Below are 25,067 nucleotides of genomic sequence, written 5' to 3'. Positions count from 1 at the left end.
ATTTCTCACCAGGTTGACTTCCTACAGGTCCCAGGCATTTGCACTAAAGGAAGTGAGCCCCATAGGGAAATGAAGAACACACTTCTTCCAAATGGGCCGGTTACTGAAGAGGCCCCAGCTGATAGACTCGTTGCAGCAATGCAGACCTACCGATTTTTGAACCAACCCTTATATCCATGTCTCCTGTGAGACACTGACAACCACATGAATTTCAAAAAATGTTAAAACACTCCAAGCAAAACTAAATTCACCTGAGTGCTAGATCAGATCCATTACCACCAGCTATCCTCTAAAATATTATGTAATTTCTCTGCTTAAAATCTTTATAGTGTTCCTCTACAACTTTGTGATTAAGGCAAATGTATTTAATATGATATCAAAAGCCTTCCAGGAGTCAGCCCTTTCCCACTTCTCCCATGGCATCTCTCATCAGATGCCCTTCAAACATATACCCCACATATGCTGGGTTGAGATTCTTACAGTTCTCGGAATGTGCTCCTCCCTCTGGCTCCTGAGCTTTAAATGCATTTTTCTGTGTGCCCAGGATACTCTTCACTTGACTGATTTATCCCTCGGGATTCAGCTGGGCCATCACCACTCCATCACTGCTGGTCTGGGCTACTGCCCCTTAAGATATGCTCTCACAGAATCCTATACCAAAACATGCCTCTTATCCAGTGTTGCCTTCCTCTGTGGGCTTTCAATACTGATAGTGAGTGACATGAATGCCTAGAGCTTCATTTTACTGGGATGATATCTGCAGTAGTTGGTCCTGGATCATGCAGGTAATAGCTGGCTCTCTCTCTCCATTCTCTCTCTCTCTCTCTATATATATATATAATATATATAAATAATATATAATATATAAAAATAATATATATAAATAATATAATATGATATATAATATATATTATATAATTATACATACATAATATAATATATATTATATATATAGAGAGAGAATAGAGACAGAGAGCCAGCTATTACCTGCATGATCCAGGACCAACTACTGCAGATATCATCCCAGTAAAATGAAGCTCTAGGCATTCATGTCACTCACTATCAGTATATACTGATACTATATACTATGTATACTGATTATATATATATATATAATCAGTATCAATTGAATACCATTGAGTCCATGAAGTCTTCCTTGATCCTCCTCAGCAGGAAATGATTCTTTCCCTGAACTCCCTCAAATCTTTATCCCTGACTTTTTCCTATTTAAGAATCATAGAAAGAATAAGAGCCAATCATCTTACTAAATTGAGCTGCTTGAAAGTAAGGGTCCCGGTTTTATTCACCTTTGTTTATCTTCCCAGCACCTAACTTAGCTCTTTACCTCTAGTAAGCTCTCAAATAATTATCAGATAAGTCACAGGAACTCTAAATGCTCACATTCCACAATTCGATTCCATCTCCCTTCAATTCATTTCTCAAGTGCAGACACTGTTAGATAACCAAAACTGTTCCACTCGGAGGTTTATGGATGGATATTATTAGAGAAATGGGAAAAACGGTTCAGAAGCACAGACAACTATCCCATGAAAGTTTTTATTTTAGAAGTGAATAACTGAAGAATTGTTCTACTTCCAATTGATTATTTCCAAAAGATGATCATGGTAAACAAAACCATTTGAAAATGTGCTGTACCATCTGTCCTAAGATGGATCCTAGTAAAACTCGGCTCAGAGTTCTCCATTTGTATTGTATATATTGAGCACACACTAATAATAGCAAACATCTGTCAAGAACTGTGGAAGCCACCTCCTTATAACCAGTAAGAATCTTGCAAAGTTAGATTTAAAGATTACAACATTGCAGCTCAGAAAAGTTAAAATATCTAGTTTCTCACAGGTGGTAAGTCATAGGAACAGTTCCTGAACCCAGATGTTGGTGGCCAAGCACACATTCTACTCTTTCCTTGGCATTGCCTCCCTAATGTAAGCCATAGCTCTACTAGTCAATCCTATAACTGCTAGTAACTTTAAAATACATATGCTTTAAGTCTCCCTGAACAAAGAAATTTCTGAACTTTTATTTCTAGTACTATCAATTTTGTTCCCAAATATTTTATTAAAATTCTGCCTTAAAAACATTTTTCATGACGTGATAGTTTCTTCAATCAGTTTAAAGAACATTGTCAGGCTGGGTGCAGTGGCTTACACCTGTAATCCCAGCACTTTGGGAGGCTGAGGCCGGTGGATCACCTGAGGTCAGGAGTTCAAGACCAGCCTGGCCAGCATGGCAAAACCCCATCTCTACTAAAAATAAAAAATTAGCCGGGCATTGTGGTGGGCGCCTGTAATCCCAGCTACTCAGGAGCCTGAGGCTGGAGAATCACTTGAACCTAAGAGGTGGAGTTTGCAGTGAGCCGCGATCACACCAGTGCACTCCACCTTGGGCAACAGAGCAAGACTCTGTTTCAAACAAACAAACAAAAAGAACATTGTCTTCTTAGAATCAATTCCATTAAACATTACAATTCCACATATTTCACCAAAGTTTGCCACTAAACTGTCATAGGGTGATAAGTGACATTATTTACTGCCAAAATTATCTTAAACAAGGAACCCTTTTTGTACCTAAAACAAGAGCATAAATGCCCATAAGTGCTATTATAACTGTTAACATATTTCATACAATAAAAATATTTCTTACCTGAATTGTTCCATGGAGAATTAATGAATATGAAATACAATTCCCTCAGGTTAATGATAGGCTGCTGTTAATAATTTCATTTGGTGGATTTTGTTTTTATATTTGCTTCCTTAAGTATTAAAAACATAAACTGTCCTTTAGCTTAGAATGGAGGTCAATTTATTAGATTCATAAAACAGAAGAAAGGAATTATCAACTGAAAGGGAAAAGTTTAATGTAATAATGGAATTAAAATTAATTTACTATAATTATGTATAGAATAAGCACATCTCTAAGAAATATAGTTTTCCTAAAAAGAAGCAATTCAAAAACACAACTAATGTTTTGTTTATAGCTTTGTAAAATTATTTAGAAGGTATGCCTTTCAAGACATAGATTAGCCAAAATTATTTCAAGAAATATGTTCATCTAACCTTTGAGCTGGCACCTTATCCTGGCTATTCTCTGCCTTAAGACGTAGAAAGCTGCAAAACAAATGTCCAAAAAAAGAAATTCCAGATCTTTTCTCTGTAAGGAGGCTGGACTTGGGTATTTATCAACTTGTTACATTCCCGGAGACTTACACATATTCAACTTTCAGTGCTTTTCTGAAACAAAAAAAAATCTAGGACATGTTTAAAATAGTAATATTTTAGTCACCATTTTGTTATAAAAAAACATTTCATAACAAAAATATTAACCAATAATTGAAGTTATGCTATTCTTCTATAGTCCAAATTCTAAATTAAAATATTTCAGACCTTTTGTGATGCTGCACTTTCAAATCCAATTTTTCATTTCCAGAATATTAATTTCTGATTCCTAGAGACAGTATCCTTTTATTTAAATTGGAGTTGGAAAACACATCTGAAAAAATTTAAACTTTTGATCAATTAGTAGGAAAGGCTAATAGTTTTAAAATTGATATATTTTTACTTACCTGTTTCTTACATACTGTATGTTCCCTTCTCTCTCCAACTTTGGGGAGGAAATATAATTTTTTTTCTTCCTTCCACAGCATTTTCTTCTTGCATGGCTGCTTTGGTTGTCAATAGCAACAAGAATTACCATGATAGCACAGCCATTTCACTTGAACATACATAAATAACCCAGTTTGATGAAAGTAAAGGGAAGAAACTTGAAATGGTACTAATAATGGTCAGTGTTTGATCAACCTAGAGATTTTAGAGGTAAGAAAAGGGATAATTTTATTCTTCTCTTCTAAATTAATGCCTTTAAAGGATTAAATATCCACTGTAATTTACAATTGTATATGTATTTGTATAATTTAAAATTAGGTAAATGGGGCCTTCCTTTGGGTAATATAAGAAGAAAAAATTCTAAGTCCAATTTGATTTAATTGAAGCAATAATTTAACTATTGATCCAGAATGATTGCTATGTATTTTTAAAGACACAAATTACATTTGCTTGCTAGACTTTTGCTTTTTTCATATTGGTCGGGTTTCTACTGTTATTTTGAAAAGAACTCACCATATCTTGATGTTGACACATTCCTTAAATAGAATAATAAAATACACGAGGTACAATCTAAGCAAACAGCTGAAATCAAAGTGTAAATAGCATATTACATTCTGGATCACACATGTTATGACTATGGTTATATATGAGAAAGAAAAAAATATAAAAGGATACCGTTTCTTTAATATTCTTTAATTGCCAATTTTGAATCATCAAATTTATCAGGAAAAATACTTTAAATTATTGTAAGCAAAGGTAAAACAACTTAATAAAGAATAGCAAACATCATTATGTTCTAATTAGTTGTATTAGTACCAAATAGCCAAACAGTTTTGTCTAGTCTATTTTATCCTTGTAGTATCTTAAGGTTGGGTCATATTTTTCCTACTTGGCATAAATTAGCCTTGAAATACATAGATCTAGTAAGTTTTATGGTATCAATATATACCTGACTTCAAGATAAAATTTTAGCCAATGTCCTATATTTTTTAATTTGCATTTTAAAACTACACAAAACTGCATTTTATGACAAAGCAATGTTAAATCTGGAATAGATTACTTCTAGGAAGTTTCTGGGAACTATTCTCTATTGAAGGATAAGGAAACTTTTATATGCAACCATCACAACAATTTTTATGAAAGTTGCCAGAAATAAATGCCTTACATACATTTTTTTTTTTGCGGTATAAACCCCATTAAAAGATTCACTAAAATAGGATTCATTCATAGCACATAATATTGAAAAATCTGTCTCATTTTCTCTTGATAATCTGTTGCTCTATGGCCATCATAAAATGGCCACAGTAGCAAATACAAGCAACATTTCAGCAAAGCTACTCAGGTAGCTTAGAACTCTAGAACTCTCTCCGGCAACTTGCCTAAGAACCCTTACTTCAGTTCATCTGGCGGTTCTTTACTTTACTATATGTGGTTGGAATTAATAAGCACTCTGATGATTTTATGAAATTGTGACTCATAAACCAGAGAAACTAAACTATTTGGGGATTATGTTTCTTGCTTGCTAAACACAGGTTTATGGGTTTGGAGCCAGTCCTGAACTTTGGACAGTGTTAGGAAAATCAAGGATAAGAAACTTAAAAGAACTGAGCCTTTTTTTTTTTTTAATCCAAAGGTATGCCCATCTTCTCATGTATAGTTTCATTTACTGTAAAGAATTATAAAATGTCTAAATATTAGGCCAAGTATAAACTTTGAAAAGAAATAATAAAATGCTACAGGCTAAGACTGCTGACGCAGTTACTATGTGACTCAGACTGGAGGCATACAGCCCCTTAAGCAAGCAGCACAGCGTGACACATGCACTTTGTTAAAGGTGATAAATGCCAGGTACATGCATAAAAGGGAAAGGTCCTCCACGACACAATGTACTTCTGCCTGTCAACCTTAATCATCAGCTAGAAAAAGCAATAGGTCTAGAAAGTTCTCCATACCCCAACCTTAATTTTCATGCTATATTTTTCATTGTCAAAAACATTGATATTAGCCTGCAAACTCTTCACAGAAAACTACCTAACTCTGTACATTTATAACGCCAACATCCAGGACAACAGACCCTATGGACAACAAGTTAAGTAGCAACGTGGATGATCCCAACTTTCAGTACACTACTTTAGAACTATTAATAATATAAAAAAATTCATCAGACCTCAACACAAGATTTAAGAACACAACATTTAGCAAACCTACACATTATTTCTTCATAATTTTATACTTTTCCCCTAAAAAGTAATTGTTTCAAAAATCACTTTTGCCTTAGTTAGGAAATGAAACTGTACATCAGAATGTCTTAATTCTTGGCCATACATAGACACCAAGACACAATCTTTTAATTCTTCAATGATGTAAAAACTCAACCCAAGAGACAAGGGACCCTGAAACCACCATTATCTATGTCAAACATCATAAAATATTTCTATAATCATGTAAACTTGAAATAATCCATCCAGTAGAAACTATTACCATAGTTAGTATATGCAAAATAAAATCAACTCTAAACACTGAAATACACTAAAAAATACAACTAAACATAACCTGTGATTTTGTTTTTCTATTAATTATCAATGGCTTTGCTATTTGTTGGTATGTAAATATTTTGCTGATAATTACCAAGTACCTACAAAATCTTAACACTAAAATAAAATAGGAGGCACTAAACACTTTGGAACAATATTTTGGTGGGAAGTTTATGTCTGGAAAGTCCATCCATGGAGTTTGTTTCTGAAATTCAGCAACACACACCTTTGACCATTTAGGGGCTTTCCTTAGAAACTGAATTTAAGAACTTTGATTTATGAAAATAAGGTTAGTCCAGGCACGGTGGCTCACACCTGTAATGCCAGCACTTTGGGAGGCTGAGGCGGGCAGATCACGAGGTCAGAAGATCGAGACCATCCTGGCTAACATGGTAAAACCCTGTCTCTGCTAAAAATACAAAAAATTAGTCGGTGTGGTGGTGGGCGCCTATAGTCCCAGCTACTCAGGAGACTGAGGCAGGAGAATCGCTTAAACCCAGGAGGCAGAGGTTGCAGTGAGCCGAGATTGCACCACTACACTACAGCCTGGGTGACAGAGGAAGACTCCGTCTCAAAAAAAAAAAAAAAAAAAAAAGGCTAAAGGTTTTTGAAAATCAACATGGTTTTTGGCAAAGTAAGCATAAATCCAAAATTCCTAGTTGTGTTTTCCTTTTGTGTATATTACCACAAATTTAAAATGTGATGACATATTTCCTAACATTTCAGAGTAAGTGAATAACATCTACAAAAGGCAACCCTAATCTTGTGATCTGATGATGTTATAGCAAGTAACGTCAGTTCTGGATAATTTATACTACTAATCTACAGAATGGTTAAAAATATATTGATCAAATGAAGTGTTTGGTTTTAAAATTTAGTTAAATCTTGACTCTCAACATGCAAATAACCCATGCCAAATCCTTATTCTCAAATTTGCACTCCCTGGCATCTAGTATCTACCAAAGCTAATGTATGGCAGAAAATGAAGCCTCCTAATAAAATATAATTGGAATAAAACAGTTTGTTCTCCAAAACAACAACTATATTCTAAAGCGAAGAAATCACTTTGATTATTCATATCTCTTTCCTCCCATCAGAGTTAAGAATAACAGGTTGACTTAACAGTATTTCAGCAGGCTGTTTAAACTGAAAATCTTCAGAAAATTTATAAAATAATATAGAATGAAAAAATAGATGTCACTATTTTACCACACATCATAATGCTTTATCATGTCTGGCCTGTTATATACTCCTTCATTCTGGCTTTATTAGAAATTTTATTAGGAATTCTATTATGGCCCTAATTCTTTAATTATGTATCAGTAGTAATTAAGTAATAAAATCAGAAAACTTAAAAAGAAGTCTTAGTGAATTAAAATAAAAAGTTTATTTGTATTTGATATTACTTAATTGAATTCTTTACCTTATAACATACCAATTTTTAAATAACTGGTGTATTTTGCACCCCAATTTGCCCTGGCATGTTCCCAGGGATGCATCGTCAATATGCTACTAGTATTTTTCTATGGTTGTAGTTGGTGACTGACATCACTTTGAATTTTTTTCAAGCCAAATTATCTTGGCTACATTTTACTATCTTTGAGGACTGATCATTTGTTTGTTCCCGTGAAGACAGAAAACCTTGGCCCTGACAATGCTAACTTTCTCAGCTCGCCACCACGTTGATATACGGTGACAATTCAGACAGGTAGATTCTTGGTTCACGCTAGTCTCTGCAGAAAAGGCATTTGAAGACCTTCTCTTTGTTCCTCCCAAGGAGATGTGACCCTTACTGGATTGCTGCCCTCTCAGAATATGCATTGAGTCATCTTTTTAAAAATCACTATTTGCTTTTTTTGAGAGAGAAATTATCCTAGGGTATATGTGCATCAGGATTTCAGGTTCTATTGCCTAGGGCTTCAAGAGTACATGAGAATCAGCCCTACCGAACACTCCAGTGAAAAGATGACTTAGGTTTGGGTACAGGATGTTGATATGCACAGTATTTCCTACAGACTCTGCTTTGAGTCTGTTCAAGTCTAAGCAACTTATGTAAATCAGCCCTTATAAATCCAGGTGAATTAAGAAAACAGTTGAGGTTACTTTGACTCCCTGGAACACCTATAGCAATCAGGAACTTTGGGGAAATAAGCACTGGTCAGGGATTCTGTTGTTCCTGGGCTCAATGGCCCATATCCATGTATCAGCATCAGTAGGGTAAATGATGCCTGGGAACAGCCTTTCCTCCTTATTCCAAGCCATAATTGGCATGGAAATGAATAAGTATATAGCAAAATGGTGGTGAATTTATATATTGCTATCCAATGGATACAAAATTGATATCAAAAAATCTCCTACTAATTTCTTTGCAGATCCTCCTCATACTGGAGCCTAGGCGGGGCCCTATCCCTGCTCTATTCACAATGTCTCTGGATATCAACTAAATCAGTTGATTACTGATCTTCAAAATATATAGACTTGAAAAAGAAAGACAAAATGAACTGGCCTTTAATCTGTTAAATAATACAGCAAACTTCAGAACACTGTTAGTGATTCTAACCTGAAACTATCTTGTCTAATCCAGAGCTGTCCATCCAAAGCCCTACACAGTTCACCCATCACAGCTAGATGTTCTGGGCTGGATCGAGCTGAACTGTCAGGAAGCTATGTACATAATGCTTCTTAAACTATGTATAGAACAGCTTTCCGTGAACTGTACTTTTAGAGTAAGGGCCTCATCTTATGTTGACAGATCTTCTATGAAACAGCTTTTCAGAAACCACCACTGGCTTCATGATAGGAATGTTGCTGTGGCCCCTTCCATTCCATCATTCACTCCCACTCTGTAAAGGGCCACGTGAAGTCTTCCTTCAGAACTACATGCAGGAAAACCATAATTCCTCCCAAATAACTTGTTTGCTTTTTCCCTGACAAACAACACAAATTAAATCAGCAGGAACATCTTTTACCTTTGGCTACCAGAAGCTAATAGCCAAATTGTAGGACATATGTAGGATCCTATGGCTTACATATCTGCATTTGAAAAACCCTCCTCCTAATATTTTTATTTTACCCCCATTTTCCTCCATGTAGCCCCTATTTCCTTATTTTAATTGTGTGAATTCCTGGAAGCCACTTTATATACTGTCCCAAACAAGATAGGGCATAAACAAATAGAAATAAAGAAATCAATTTAATTTATCTTTTAAGGTATCTTCTAAGGAATCAAAAATAGAAGATGACTGAACAGAAGGTTTCTCCTCTGTAATATTAGCCATGATTTACTCTCCTTTACATTACATATTTAACATAAGAAAATTTGTAGCAATAAAATGAAAGCTCTTCAATTACTATACTAATATAGAAATCAAATGTCTTTAGATATGTCCTCCATATCTAAAGGTATACATCAGTGATGATATATGCAGATATTGATTGCAGCATGTTATGTAAAAACACAATATTGAAAACCACTCAAAGGTACATAAATAGGGGATTTTTAAATTAATTATAGTACATTCATTCATGTAATGGCATACTGTATAGCCATTTAAAAGAATGAGTCAGGTTTAAATAAACTGATGAAGACTGCTTTCCAAAATGTAGTGTTACATGAAAAAAAATCAAGATACAGAATCGTTTGTACTTCATGCCATCATTTATGAAAAAGGGAAATTTTGAAAATGTTAAGAAATCTCTACAAGGATCAATAGGAAAGAGTGGTAGCCTGTGGGAAGGTGGAACTAGGTGTCAGGAAAACAGGAAAGTTAGAAATACTTACCTTCACTGCTGTCTTGCTCTTAGTATGTGTCTTTTAATTTTTCACCTAATCATGCATTTCTTACTTTTTTAAAAGGAGACAATTTAAGTATATAATTGGAATAAGCATTAGAATAACTAATAGAAAATATATGCCCCTATGGTTTTAAGGACACTACAAAAAGTATTTTGGTACAAAAATGTCTTAATATTTCCTGAAAATCTTTTTATCATAAATGGTGTCCCCAAAATGGTATTCAGATCTCAGAATTCTACATATTCCTCCTTAATAGGTTATGAGTCTAGAAAAAAAAACGCATACTATATACAAAGGTATAAAAATTATGGCTAATGGCTGGGCGCGATGTCTTACGCCTGTAATCCCAGCACTTTGGGAGACCAAGGTGGGTGGATTACCTGAAGTCAGGAGTTCGAGACCAGCCAGACCAACACGATGAAACTCTGTCTCTACTAAAAATCAAGATACAAAGTCTCTGTATCTTGTCTCTGGATATCAACTCCATCAGTTGATTACAAAAATTAGCTAGGTGTGGTGGTGCACACTTGTAATCCCAGCTACTGAGAGTGAGGCAGAGTTGCTTGAACCCAGGAGGCGGAGGTTGCAGTGAGCTGAGATCCTGCCACTGCACTCCAGCCGGGGCAACAGAGTGAGACCCCATCTAAAAGAAAAAAAAATTATGGCTAAACTACAAAGATAATAAAAGATCAATGAATTAAGCAATTCCTAAAGGAATGCGTGGCTCTTTCTTACAAGTAAATGATAGGCAGGAAACCATTGGGAGACCCTGGCAAATGGACACATCTCACTCCATTCTCCTAGCTTCAGCCCATTGCCTCTGGTCTGATGGGAAACAGATGATGGGAGCAGATGGACATTCACTGAGTTGTCAGAGGGATTTCTTGGGAAAGAAAAGGGATCAGAGAATCCCAAAATCAAGGAAAGATTAGACTCTGGATATGGGATTGTTGGAGCCTTTGGGTTGGCATTGCCATTCAGTCTTTCCCCTTAAACTATTTTCTCTACTGAGTAAGAAGCCATTGGACAATTGATAAAAATTACAAATGTACCTGCCATTTGACCACATACAAAAAATTTATTTTGCAGAAACACTGAGAACACGCAAAACAACATTTTTAACATATGTTCAAAGTTTTTTTGAATTGCTTGTGTTAGCAAAAGATTAGAATCAACAAAAATGTTCATCAGTAAGAGACTTGCTAATAAATTACAGTACAGCCATACAATGGAATGCTGAGTTCATAAAAAAGTAAGGAGGCGGCTGGGCAAGATGGCTCACGCTTATAATCCCAGCACTTTGGGAGGCTGAGGTGGGCATATCAGTTGAGCTCAGAGCTTGAGACCAGCCTGAGCAACATGGCAAAACCCAGTCGCTACAAAAAATACAAAAATTATCCAGATGTGGTTGCTCACGCCTGTGGTCCCAGCTACTCAGGAGGCTGAGGTGGGAGGATGGCTTGAGCCCAGGAGGTAAGGGCTCCGGTGAGCCAAGACTATGCCACTGCACTCCAACCTGGGTGACAGAGCAAGACCCTGTCTCAAAAAAAAAAAAAAAAATTAAGAAGGTCTATAAAGAAAACCTTTCAACATGTACAGTTAAGAAAAAGCAGCAGCATACAAAGCAGTGTATATAGTATGCTTTCATTTGTACAAAACAAGTGGGTGATAGGGGAGAGATCTATTGCAAGTTACCCATAAGTAGGTAAAATATTTTTTAAAGTATACCAAAAACTAATCATGCTTGTTGCTCTGAGGAGGGATATTTAAGGAAATGAATATATTTTCTCTTACAGAATAAATTAATATTTTCCAAAGATTGGTGGAAAAATTTAAAACACTGCACAAAATCAATGGGAAAGGGGCAAGAGTGTCTGCATGTGGCAGTGGGGGGCAATAATGAGGGTTAGGCCATCAGAATCCCTCTGCCTTGCCCTTCCATTTCCCCTGTGATGAAGGCCCATCTCTGTGATGAATATCTTCCCTCACCCACTGAAAGACGCTGCATACAATCACTGAGCTTCACTAATTATCATCTGGAAAGCATACAGTGGATTCAACTAACTCAAAATGCAAAGAACATGAATTCTATAGATAAAAAGCAACAAAAAGAAATGCTGGAAGTTACACACATGAGGTGAGGGAGAAGCCACCTACATTTTTGAAAGCTTATCAAAAATGTCCACAAAGCAAACACAGTGTTGTTTCTGGCACCAGAAGTGCCTTCTTGGTCCCAGTGTGTATATGCGTGGGCAACTTCAAGCAGCATATCCCTGTGGCAGGTATTTGAGGACAGATCTAGTTGCTGAACTGGCAGAGAGGAGAGTGCTTCCCTTTATTTGGCCTGGCCTTCTAGCTTAAGAAGTACTAAAATTTCTAATCCATAAAGGTTAAGACCTGGCCAGATTAAGCTTATGAAGGGATCTCAGGAAGTTAGTAGATCTTAATAGTATTACATAAAGATCAGTTCTAATTGGGGAAAAGAATAAAAGAGCAAAGCAATTTCTCTGAAACTTAACTTTGAAGACTGCACATACTAACAAATTACCTGTTTGAAAAGGTCAAAATTCTTCAACGCTGATCTTACTTTGGAATCTGCATTCCAAGACCACTTGAAGTTACCCAAAGGTACATGATGTTCTTAAACAAACTTTCAAGGAAAGTGGCAGTTAAATAATCTTAATCAAAAACTTCACTTCCTAAGGATTTGTGGATTCTAGTGTTGCAAGTAATCATAAAATTATTCATTGCCTTGCTTTTATTCCTACCTAAAAACAAACAAACAAAAAACAGATTCTGCATTCTCACCTCAAAATTAGCGGAGGAAGCTACTACACTAAGGACAATGAAGTGTACTCCGCGTCACTAAGCTGGCCCCAGAATTCTGCTAGCAATCTTCAATACAGAGGTAAACAGTACAATCCCCACCCCTTTTGAGAGCCCCTGTTACTTCTTGGGTGCATACAGGTATAAAAATTGCTTTATGTTTAAAATACTAACTCATGTTCAATGGAAGTTGTCAGTTGTTGACCTCAAATAGAAAGGCATTTACTAGTATAACCTCTCTGTGAAGGGAACACTATGTGTGGCCTTCAGAACAAATTCTAACATTCTAACAGCTCTAATTTTCTCTTGATTATTTTAAAGAGAGTATTCAAAATCCAAATAATCAAAGAAATATATAATCTATATTGTTTTGTGATTATGGACAGGAAGCTAATAACCAGTTTAGGGAGCAAAAATAAATCATGTTCCACTTATAAGACTGAGTATCTGAACCCAGATAGGAGTAAGAAATGAAACACGAAATTTAAATATTTTGTTTACTAAATCAAAATTCTCTGCTCAAACTAATAGCCTTTTCATTTGAAATGCAGAAAGAAATAATTCAATAATTTTTCATCATTTCCAATATCCATAATCATTAGCCAGTAATATATATCATCTAACTAAAATTATTTGACCACTCCAAATAGCTTCAGAATGAATTACTATATCTCAGTCCCTATGTTTCACTAACTTGTAAGTTTATCTGAAGCCGATAAGAATCCAAAATTTTCACTTTACATGGAAGAGGCAGCAGGAAATGAGGTTCAGAGCTAACTAAGCAATGTCAAGCTGTAGGTGTAGGTTTCACATCTTTCCAAAATCTCCAGCGGAAACATAAGAAAACATCTCAATTTTCCCTGTTCTTAAGGATAAATGATACAAAACCATCCTAATTCACATCATTTCCTTCAGAAACCACAAGTTGCTCAATGACAGCCAAACGGAATAGTTTTGTTAAAACTTGGAACTGGTTGTATTTTTAGTTTTTCTTCACACTTCTATAAAACGCTTTTAACAAAAATGCTGTTGTCATGAGCCACATATACAGTCAAATCTCCGAGTAAACAGAAGGACAACCATACAAAAATACAATATTTAGATCCTATATAGTTTTTCTACATTAAGGAAGTTTTCAGATGCAGTTTAGAGCTTCAACATACCTTGGAAATATGCTTGTGTAATAAGAAAACTGTAGCTGAGAAATGTTAGACGGCTATTCAGGTACAAAATTCAGAACTTGAACTCAGTTATCCTAAATTATCTAGTGCTTTTGGTTAACAATTGTTTCCACAGTATACACAGCTTTTAAAGATGAAATATACGACCCTGAAAAATCTTTATTACAGAGGTCTCCACTTGGTAGAAGGAGAGAAATAACAACATAATTAAAATATGCCATCAAGATGACAAAAAAATTACGGAGCAAGAAACACACATTTTGTGACAAACCTCTGAGTGATTTAAGATGCTGTGTGCTGTAAATATGCAATCATCAGTGTGTGAACATATTAAAAAATTTTCACCTGACAATAAACAGCCACATCAATAGTCAATAAAAGTAAAGCCCATGACAGTTAGAAAATCAAATGTTCAATTTTCAATATGCTAGAGATGTTTCGGAGTCAAGAACACAAAACAAAGAATCAAAAAAAAAAAAAAAGCCAAGGGTATGACCTACAAAAGAACTACAAAAACACAACCTGCCTATTTCTGGAACGGGTCATGCTTTCCCCAGCAGGCAGGAATGTTGGGTGGTACAGGCAGGAGGCAGCAGGACGGTTTCTATGCCCGTTTGAGTAGCATCTCTGATCCTTCCTTCCTCAGTCCTAGAGGGAAGGATATAAAGTTTCCCAGCTATATCTGGCTCTGCTTAGACATAGTGAGCCAGAAGGAGAGCTTTACTGGCTTTAGCATCCTGCAACATTAGTTGGTTTCTCCAAACAAGTCCATGGATAGGAAGATAGCAAGTGAAAATGAAGGGCAGCATGTTTTGTACAGATACGTACATTTGACTCACATGAATATTAAATCAAACATCTCACAAATGGTCAACCAAATGGAATAAACACTCACCAAAGGGTCACTGCACTAAGGCATAAGATCTGTTAAATAATATAATGAGGGTACCACCACCTTTCCCTACCTACAAACACACCTTCTATGGGATAAGTTGGGAAGATCTATGCAGTAATGGGAATAGTTTTTGTTTTGCTATGCTGTTTTGAAGGAAAATTCCAAAGTGAATCATTCAGAGAAGAAGAGAACCAGAGCACCTCTGATGAGGAAGGGAGAATAGCCCTTCCTTATGGGAAAGAACTACATGATTATCTAAAGGTCGAAAAGGCAAAAACATTTTTCACATTAAATTCGCTAGAAGTTCTTTGGAATCTTTATAAGGAATCATATTAGATTGAATTGTTATATAATAGCAAGGCATTTTCTTGGACAAACGTAGTGACAAAACTTTTAATTTCATAAAGCCTTTCTTTAAAATAATCAGGAGTTTTCAGAGATATTTCATTCAATCTGACCAGCCTCTTTTTGGTTTGTTCTGCCCCTTCGAGCTGACTTCTCAGCCCCACATTCCTCTAGTTGTTTATATCAAAACAAAGACAGGCAGAACTCTGAACTGACAAGAGACATTTGGGCCATCTAAGATGCTGGAAAAATAAAATACAAAGAAGGAAACATTCACCTTTGAGCTAATTTTTACAACCTTGCCGACGTCAATGTTAATAGTAAAGAACCACTTGTGCCTTTTTAATTGAAAGGAATTTTATTTCACTGTAACATAGAGAACCTTGGAACTACTTTGATTTTGGAAGTATAAACATAAAAGGTGAAGCAAACGAATGTTTGCCTAACTGCTATGTGTGAGCTGCTTGGCTAGACCCTTTGCACAGTGGGTCAATGGCATTCTGTTAAAGAGAGATGGTGGTAACTCCAGTTTCCAGTAAACAAAAGAAGTAGGCAAAGCTGCTGTGCACTCACTGATTAGTCTATTCAATATTGTTTTAAGGGAAGATGATCAAAAAAGAAGAATGGTGCCTGGTGGAATTTAGTCTTCTATAGTATCAGAAGTATTTGCACAGCCGGAGACTGTAGGTACAGAACTACTCATTTTTCATTCAGGAGGGTTATGTGTAGGTGTGTTGGGCCAACAGAAGGGTCCTTTCTTCACATTTTGGTTATTAGAGTCTGTTGGTTCTCAAATTCCATACCAGGTAGGCAAACATTCATTTCCTTTACCTTTCTATTCCCAATCAGAGATTGTGGTCTTTATGCGCAATTAGAGTCAATCTGTGACTGTCACTGTCCCTCTCACAAAATTAAGGAAGACATTGCGAGCATCCTCAAAAATTAAAATAGCAGAGAGAACTCCTAACTTTCCTGAACTTAAATTTGCCTGACTCCTCACACTAGCAACCCATCTCTAAGGCAGGCTTCTCCAATGCCAGCTCTAGCCTTCGTAACTACCCTTCTCTCTTCCTCTAAGCCCCTTCCTCATTAGCAATAACATATATATCCCAACGTAGAACCCAACTCAGTTCCCATCATCTTACCAGAAGTGCCCCCTACCCCCACCCCAAGCACTCTAAGGGTGCTCTGGAAATGTACTTGATCATTTGAAGACTATTTTTTTGCTGTAGGAGTGAGATACAATTTTAAGATCACGATAAAATGCTGGGGACAAATTTCCTAAATTTCTCAAACTCTTTTGATGTAGCTCCAAATTTTACCATTAAAATATCCATTTGTGGTCATAGAAAAGGTGAAAATCAGTTTTCTGATTTGGTACTTATTACATGAGGTTGGTTACTTATAGAACTTACAAATAATGTTGTTTCAGTGGCTTTGTTTCATTATACTGGGTGGTCCATTTAAAACACTGTCAATACAACCCTACTTCAAAAAAGGATTTACAAATGGGCCACTTTACACAACAGCTATGGTGAGGATTATATAAGTACTCTAAGGTTCAGAGTTTATTTTGTGTAAATACAGTCTAGACTCATTATCTTACCCCCATCTCCCAGCCTGGAGCGAGCGAGCGAGAGAGAGAGAGAGAGAGAGAGAGAGAGAGAGAGAGAGAGAGAAAAGGAATAAACCTGGTGAGAAAACAGGAAGGAGCTGCAGATTTGGGGATTTGGGGGGAAAAATGCTGAAAGAAACATTTAAGGTGGCTCTCTGTGAATGACAAAGCTGGGCCGTAATACAGGTGGCTTAAGTTGAAAAGAAGCAGAATAAGGAGTCTGAACTGTACCTGAAAATCCCTAAGTCAGACCTGCGAGGCCAAGTAATGAGCCCTCAGTAATGAGCCCTCTGATATATGGGGTGAAGCCATGAACAAGTGGAAAGCCACACCTCCCAGGGAACTGAAGTCCCCAGGCTTGATACTCACGCTGACACTGTCCCCAAGACTGGCGAGCCCAGCCCCAGCAGCAGTCAATCCTCCCACCATAACGACATAGGCCAATCGATGACATTATTTGCCTGGGCCACCTACCAAAAAAAAGATTCAAAATAAATAAGGACACTTTTGAGAAGAAAGGTAATTTCCTCTTTATTATTACTTTAGAAAAAATGTCAACCACACCCAACAATTTTCTACAAACTCTTTTATGGCTGCAGAAATTTAAGGTTAAAACCCCTTCACAGAAATAGGTCTGCTATGATCTAATGTCAAATTTCAGACAGTTAAATACCCCATCTTGCAACACACAAGGATAGGAGAAAAAAGGGGAGGGAAAGATGCTTTCTTAACTAGAAATAGCACCAGCTAACACCAACAATTCTCAAGGCTGCCACTCACAGGATAGTTTCTGAAGCTTGAAATAAAACAGATTCCTCAAAGACCCACACCTGTTACTGGGGTGAAAGCCAGGTTTGACTGATTCACCATAAACTGAAAAGTATTAAATAAGACATGTCAAAGCAGAAAAAATTTCTGCCTCATATAAAAAGTGGATGGGGGAAGGAGCAGAAAGAAGGTTTCTCAAAAATCAAGTGTAACAGAGCTCTTTTTGAGACATAACTGTGGCAGAAACAAAAAAACAAAAAAAAAATACTAGAAAAAAGTCTAAATAAAACCAGAGAGTTTAAAGTGTAGCTGATATCTCAAGTATCCTTGTGGTTTGAAATTTGCTTAGATCAACAATTCATAGTATTTTCCTCTCTAATGTAAATAATGCCTAAAGAAAGTAATTTCAGGATACAGATTTATCCACCTGATTACACGCTGACACATTATCTACCAAATTGTTTCCTTGTTTAGAGTCACACCTAAATGACTTTTTTCCTCTGGGTATCAACATTTTAATTTGCTGTTTTAGACATCTTTTTAAAGTTACAAAAAGCTATCTATATGCATTCACATCATATGCATATCTTGTGATGGGTTTCTTGTTGCAAATATGTGTGCAAGAAATGCATAACATACCCAAATGTGAGCACAGAATTGCTTTTAAAAATAAAATAAAAAGGTCTAGACTCTGGCTGCTATCACGTTTTCTTAAAGTCTCCTTATCTTTTCAATTCCCCTTTTCTTTTACCTGCCATTTCTACCCCCAGGCCCAAAATACAAAATAACCCCGAACTTTCTATTTCCTCCGACCAGGTAGTGAACAAGGAGCTGTGCTTTTTCTTGGCGCTCCACTGGTTCACCTCCGTTCGCCTCCGGGTACAAGAAAGCGAATCAATTGTGGAATTGATTCGTTCCAAGATTGCAGGTAAAACAGGTGCGGCATCTTTCTTTAGGACTAGGCAGGGACCTACACGGAGGGGTGGGGGCAGGGGTCGCTGAAGCAAGGCGACCCGGCGGCGGTGTGCGCCAGAGTAAAACCTCTTCTCGCAGCAGCCATCTGCACCCTGGAGGAGCCTAGTCTGTAATTGCTTGGACGTGAGGGGGACCGAGCACACCCTCCCGACAGACCCAGTGTGTCTCACACACCGGAGCGGCCCCGGAGCGCGGGAGGACCGGCTGAGTGACAGCGGAGACGCGGCCCGAGGTTGTTGGAACCTGTCACAGCACGCCGCCGTCAGGCTCGCCCGAGTCTGAGGAGCGGCGCAGTGTGTGCGCTCTCACACACACATCCACACACTCATGCTCACATTCACGGAGCCCCCACCCTCCGGTCCTCATTTTGAGTCTCCTTCCCTCAAGAAAACCAAATGGGGAGGCCCACAAATCTCCCCCGTAGCCCAGTCGCTGACTCGCGCCCACCCTCTCTGTGTGAGCGGCCCCAAGAGCCCCGAGCCGAGCCGGGCCTCCCTCCAGGCGCCTGGAAGCTTCCACACTGAAGAGCCGTCTAGTTCAGGCGCGGGAGTTTCCCGGGTAAGGGATGTTCCGCGCGTCACCTCGGCGTAGGTGGCTAAACCGCGCCCTCAGAGCCGAGATCCCGGGCTCCAGCCGCTCCTCTCCCTCAGTCCTAATTCCCGAGCCGGGGCGAGTCGCCCTCGGGGGGCCGCGGCTGGGGTCCCAGACTCGCAAGGGCGCGCCCTCTCCGCCTCGGGCGGGCACTCGGAGACGCTGGACCGCTCTCCTCGCGCCACGCTGTGCGGTGGCCCAACTTCTGGATGGGGGAGACACCTCTCTGACCGCGAAACCCCGCAGGGAAAAGTGACCCAAGACAGTGAGTGTGAAATTAGCGCGGGAAGGAGGAGAAGGCGCCCCGGGGCCCAGCTCACCTCCCGTCAAACTCGGCGGCCGCCTGCAGGTAGAGCGAGGATACCAGCACCAGCGCCAGGAGAAAATCCATGTTGGGCAGCGGGTCCTGGGGCGCAGCGCAGTGGCGCGCGAGGGACAGGTTGGGGTGGTGGGCGCCGATGGGAGGCGCCTCTCTCAGAGTCTCGAGAAACCCTCAGCCCTCGCCGCCCGGGCTACTGCTGCCGCTCCCGGAGGACAGCGGCGAGGCGCGCGGCCGGAGCAGGTCTGCTGCGCGGCGCCCGGAGCCCCCTCCCGCTCCCTTCTAGCTAGAGGAGGCGCTGCAGGGGTAGCTGCACCGCCCGCGAGGAGGGGCGCCAGGGGCAGGCAGGGGGTGCGCGTGCGCCCGACTCGCCGCCCTCCCAGCCCGGGGCGAAGGGTGAGCGCGCTCGGCTCCTCCCGGGGGCCCAGCGGGGCAGGCAACTCGGGGGCAGGGGCGCTGCGGGAAGGCAGTGGCTCTTGGGGGTTAGCCAAGCGGGGCGAGCCCCAGCCTGGGAGAAAAGTTGCAAACCCTCTCTGGGAGAGGGAAAGCAGGCTGCCCAGCAGGAAAGGAGGAGTCGAGGAGGAAAGGAGCCCAAGGCGTAGGTGCACGCTCCGCAGGTTCCGCCCGAACAGGTGGTGACTGCAGGGGCGAGCAGTAGCTTTCACCGGAGGGCGGAGAAGCCCTAGAGCAGAGAGGTTTATGGGGCTGGAGCTGAGCAGTGTCTGCATTTACTGAAACCACAGCACGACTTGGACAAATTAGCGAAGGCAAACTCTGGGAGTTGGCTTTTCCCGCTGAGTTGGCAAAGGCATATTTTTTATTTTGTAACTAACCAAAAGAAATATTTGGCTCTCCAGTCGGGTTTTGAAGAAGAAATGAGCAGACTGTTTCTGTCTCTATCAGCTCAACTCCCGAGCACATTAGGACAGGACTGCCCCTCTAGGGATGACTGCCTGCCAGAGAGGAAGGGCTGCTACTGCCTAGTAGTGTTGTGGTGCCTGATCTTGAGGGGATCACTTAGAAACCATTTTAAGTAATCATTGTTCAGCTGTTGCAGAGTAAAAAGTATTGTACTAAATGACTGTGTTCAAATGAAAACATGATTATCCTAAGATGTACATAAGCCCAATCAAGTCACCCCTCTTCCCAACCTTACCTCGAATGACAGCCTTGTGCAGTGATCATCTGTCATCTCCCGTACCTCTCAATGTCCTCATTTCTCTTCCTTCAGTCCAGTCCATGGCCTCCTTGCCTTTCTTGCACGTTCCAGGCATGCCCCTGCCTTGGGGCCAGTGACTGGCTGTTTTCTCTATCTGGACCCAAATATCTACATGGCTCATACCCTCACTTCCTTCGGTCTTTGCTCAAATGTCACCTCTTCGAGGAGGCCAGTCATGATCATCCTATTTAAAACTGCAACTTGCCCTCTACAAATATCTGCATGGCACACGCCCTCACTTCCTTTAGTCTTTGCTCAAATGTCACACCTCTTTGAAGAGGCCAGTCATGACCATCCTATTTAAACCTCTAACTTGCCCTCCTTCTGATGATCCTTGGCCTGTCCTACTTTGTCTTTTCTCCATACCACTCATCTTTTATATTACTATATAACTTGCATATTTTTTGTTTGTATGTTTTCTTTCCGCTAGAATGCAAGCTGTACAAAGGCAGGTATCTTTATCACCTATAACACTGCCTGGCACGTAGTAGGTGCTCACAAATGTTTGTTCAATTCATTTGCTACATTACAAACGTTTTCCCCCCATCTTCATTTTCTTTTTGAGGTTTCTACAACTTCAAATTTTTAATGGAAAGTTCTGTGGCAGGGTGATCTCACTATCCTGATCATTCAGTGTGTGTAAAAACAGGAATTTTCTTCAAGGAAAGGAAAAATAATGGTTTCAACTTAAATGGCTCTTTGATTTCTAAGTTGTTTTCAGTTAGCAAAACAAGTTTCTATTTTAATCTCAAGAAAGATCCATGCCAATTCAGGCTTGGGACATTATTTTAGGCAAACAGCTTGGTGTCATCCATTTCAGGTCTTTCTAATGAAGTCCAAAAACGTAGGAGTCAAAATATTTTTTCTGCAGAAAATCAAATTTTTGTAAGTGTAGGCATGGTTCCAGGTTCCAGTGGCTACTCCTTAGCTGTTTTTGTTTGTTGGTTAGTTAGTTGGTGCCTGGGTTAGATTTACAAATAAACCTCACTGGAGCAATGGATGATTAGGGAGAAAGAGGGTAATATACGGCTAAAAAACTGGAGATCTAAGGAAAAGAGGAAGAGTGGTGGATGAAAACAGGATAAATAACTGGAGGAAAAAGTGTAATGCCCCATCTACATGCGTCTTTCTTTTGTTTTCCATATATTTGCTTTGGCCTAGAAAACACTCCATTCCTCTTCCTTCTTCATTTGGACAATCTCCCCTTACCCTTTGAGTTTAAATTTAGCCGACAGTCCCCCAGGAAGCCTTTTCTGACTTTTTGATTGGCTGAGACTAGTGTTTTATATACTTCTATTACACTTAGCATGCTCTAAGGTAGCTCTTAATGTATTGTGTTGTAATTGCCTCCCTACCACTCTAGGTCCCGTGAGACATTAGTCTAACCAATAGAAGGGCCAGGGCAGTGTCTGTCTTGTCACTATATCCCTTATCCCCAGCACAATGCCTGGCACAAAGCTTAAGTTCAGCAAAGATTAAATAGATGGATTGGATTAAATTGAATTCTTCCTGGTGAACTTTAGTTTCTCCCTTGAGTAAAAGGTAGCTGATTATATCAGTCTTTGTTAAATCATGGAATAAGGAGACTGTAAAGGACTTCCAAGGTCTAACTGGTTATTATGCTGCAACTATGACCACCAATGATCATTCCAAAAAAGAGGCGGAGTTGCCATGGGAGTGACATTTCATTATCTCAGTCTTAAAAACAAATGAGCAAGAATGAGATCGAAACACCTAGCTTTTAGCAATAACTCTACTTTTTCAGGAGGACAAACTTTTGATTAGGCTTCTTACCAGGTAATGACACCTTGCAGGTAGTAATCTCAATTTTCTCATGCACAAATAATTTTCTGTGACTGGTCACAATGTGATACAGATAAATAGCAAAATAGAATCAAACAAACACAACTTCAAACCTTTAAGATTTAGAAGCTCATAGTCTTTTTTCTTTTCAGTAAATATTTATTAAGGACCTATAATGTATTGGCCATTTCTAGCTAGGTGCTAGGATTTCAGCTAAGAACAAGATAAAGTCCTGCCCTGAAAGGGTTTACATTCCAGTGGGGGAGCAATACAAAAGGACTATGTAGAGAAAAAAGGAGTAAAGAGAGGATAAAGGGAGGTTACGGTTATAGAAAATGATGGAGGTGTGATTGTAGATGGAGTGCTTTGGTCACCTTTGGGGAAGTAACATTTGAGCAGAGACTGAATGAAGTGAGGGAGAGAGCCACATGAGGGTGTGGGATGCAGCCCATGTCCACGCAGACAGTAGAGCGGTGTGTTTTCTCTATCAAGCTCTGAAATGACTTCTCATAGTTGGTGTCATACAAACCATTAACCAAGATATTGCTCCCCCTCTTCCCACACCCCATACACAGTAGAGGCACAGGCATAGGATGACTGCTTTTACAAGCTCCTATTAAGAGAAAGATACACATAGCTGCTTGTTCACAGAAATTTTGACTCCCAGCTGAGCAAGAATTATGGAGACTCTCTGTTCTGGCAGTGCAGAAAGTGCCTTGGTTAGACAATTGGGATACTCTGCTTCTCTTAGAGGAACTACCTTGTCCATAATTTTCCATAGCCATATCAGAAGTGACGGTTAGAGAAAATGCCTTCCTAGGGGGCTGCATATCATTCACAACCCCTTTTCTGCTGGTAAAAATTTGAAGGCTTGAGTATTGCTTTAAGGAGCTAACAGATTCATGGTTTCTGTGGCAACTAGATTTCCTCAAAACCATAATAGGCTTCTGATCTAACTGCTTCCAGTCAGTTCCTTGTGGAAATAACAGCAAAGTCTTTTCTAGTCCTAGTTCTGAAGCTTGCTTTATTTCTTTGCTTACTGGTATCCATACTTTACTTTCTCATCTTAATGGAGGGCCGCCTTGAGGCTAGCTGAAATAATAGTGTTGTTTAGGAGGGCGATGCCTTACTCTGATCCTTGCCACAAGGCTTGGATCCCTTCATTTTTATTAATGTTTGGGTCACACAAACAGCTGTCTTCTTCAGCCCTGAGAGGCCCTAAATTTCAGACATTCTCACTTCCTTCCATTTCTGCTTGCAAAGCAGCCAGTTCTTGCCTGAGTTCATCTTTCTTATGATACCTTACTTAAATCAACAAAGAACAGTGAAGTATGCTAACATTCTCATTTTTACAACTATATTCCTTTGACTTAGATATGTGATGTGCCTTCCAAGTTATTATAGATAACAATTTTATGAAATAGCATAAGCATCACCAGCTTTCTAGCCTACACAGAGCAGCTATAGTTATGCCTTGTAAAACCACAATCCAACTGTATAATCCCTCCAATGACTTCCCATCATAAGCAGAGTAAAAAAACTCTTTGCTCTGTCCCCCTACCTATATCTTTAATTGCAAATTTGCCTGACCATTAAGAAAATGCAGGGTTTTAAATTAAGACAGCATCTTTTCTGGTACCAATTTCTGTGTCAGTTAAGGTGAAAGGTTAAAACTCTACAATAAAGAGACCCAAAATATAATGACTTTCAAAAGATAGAAATTATTTCTTCATCATGTAACAGTCTGAAGTGAGTGTATCAGGTTGGTGGACAGCTCTGTTCCATGAGGTCTTTCAGGTCCCAGCCTGACAGTGACTCTTTCACCTTCACAGTCACTCTAACAGTTACCATTCTAGCTAGTGAGATGGAGGAAAAGAAAGTATGGAGGAGGCACACTTGTTCTCGTAAGGACTAGAGCCAGGAAATAGCACCTATTAATGCTGTTCCCTTTCACTAGAAAGAACTAGATCAGATAGTCACATGCAATTGCAAGGGAGACTGGAAAATATAGCCTAGTCATTAACTCAACCTTCTATCACTATGGAAGAAGGAAGAGCAGAATTTAGAGAGCAATTAATTGTCGCCACCACAGACTATTATGTGAAGTTATACTTCAGACAAGTGAAGTGTGAGATGTCTTATAGACATTCAAGTGGAGAAGTCAAATAGGCAGTATGCTGCACAACTCTGCAACTCGGAGAGCCTAGGGCTCAAGATGTAAATTGTTAGTCACAACAGTATTTAAGTCCCTGGGACTGGATGAGAGACAGTGAATGTAGATGTAGAATGAAGAGAGTGGAGGGAGAGAGAAGAAATCTAATTAAGAGAACTAAGGACTAAGAACTAAGGACGTTCCAAAATTTAAGTAGGGAAGAAACCCAGGAAAATGAAAAGGAGGAGATAGTGGTGTAATAGGAAACTCAAGCAAGTATATTGTCTTATAAGCCAAAGATAGAAAGGTTAAATAAGATCAGGACTAAGAAGTGATCATCAGACTTGACAAGGAGATCACTGATGATCTTGATAAGGCTAGTTTTAGTGGGATGGTGAGGATGAGAGCCTGATTCTACTGTCTTG

General features: G+C 39.1%; 1 protein-coding gene across 6 annotated transcripts in view; it reads right to left on the bottom strand.

Moving 5' to 3' along the window:
- The window catches only part of NPNT (nephronectin), a 76,765-nt gene extending 57,012 nt beyond the window's left edge, over positions 1–19,753 (bottom strand). For 2 of the 6 annotated variants that reach the window (XM_003257454.3, XM_003257453.3), the window contains exons 1-2: positions 19,470–19,752; positions 17,185–17,285 (exon numbers count right to left, since the gene is read on the bottom strand). In XM_003257454.3, coding sequence (XP_003257502.2) covers positions 17,185–17,285; positions 19,470–19,540 — 172 coding nt within the window. In that variant the 5' untranslated portion in view covers positions 19,541–19,752. Of the gene's footprint in view, positions 1–3,077; positions 3,129–17,184; positions 17,286–19,469 lie in introns of all 6 variants that reach the window. The other 4 variants (XM_003257456.2, XM_003257452.3, XM_003257455.3 and 1 more) reach the window with 3 other exon arrangements.
- Positions 19,754–25,067: the final 5,314 nt, after the last annotated feature.

The sequence above is a fragment of the Nomascus leucogenys genome, chromosome 9 (assembly GCF_006542625.1).
Source record: "Nomascus leucogenys isolate Asia chromosome 9, Asia_NLE_v1, whole genome shotgun sequence".
Classification (NCBI taxonomy): domain Eukaryota; kingdom Metazoa; phylum Chordata; class Mammalia; order Primates; family Hylobatidae; genus Nomascus; species Nomascus leucogenys.
This window is presented reverse-complemented; position numbering and strand designations above follow the sequence as displayed.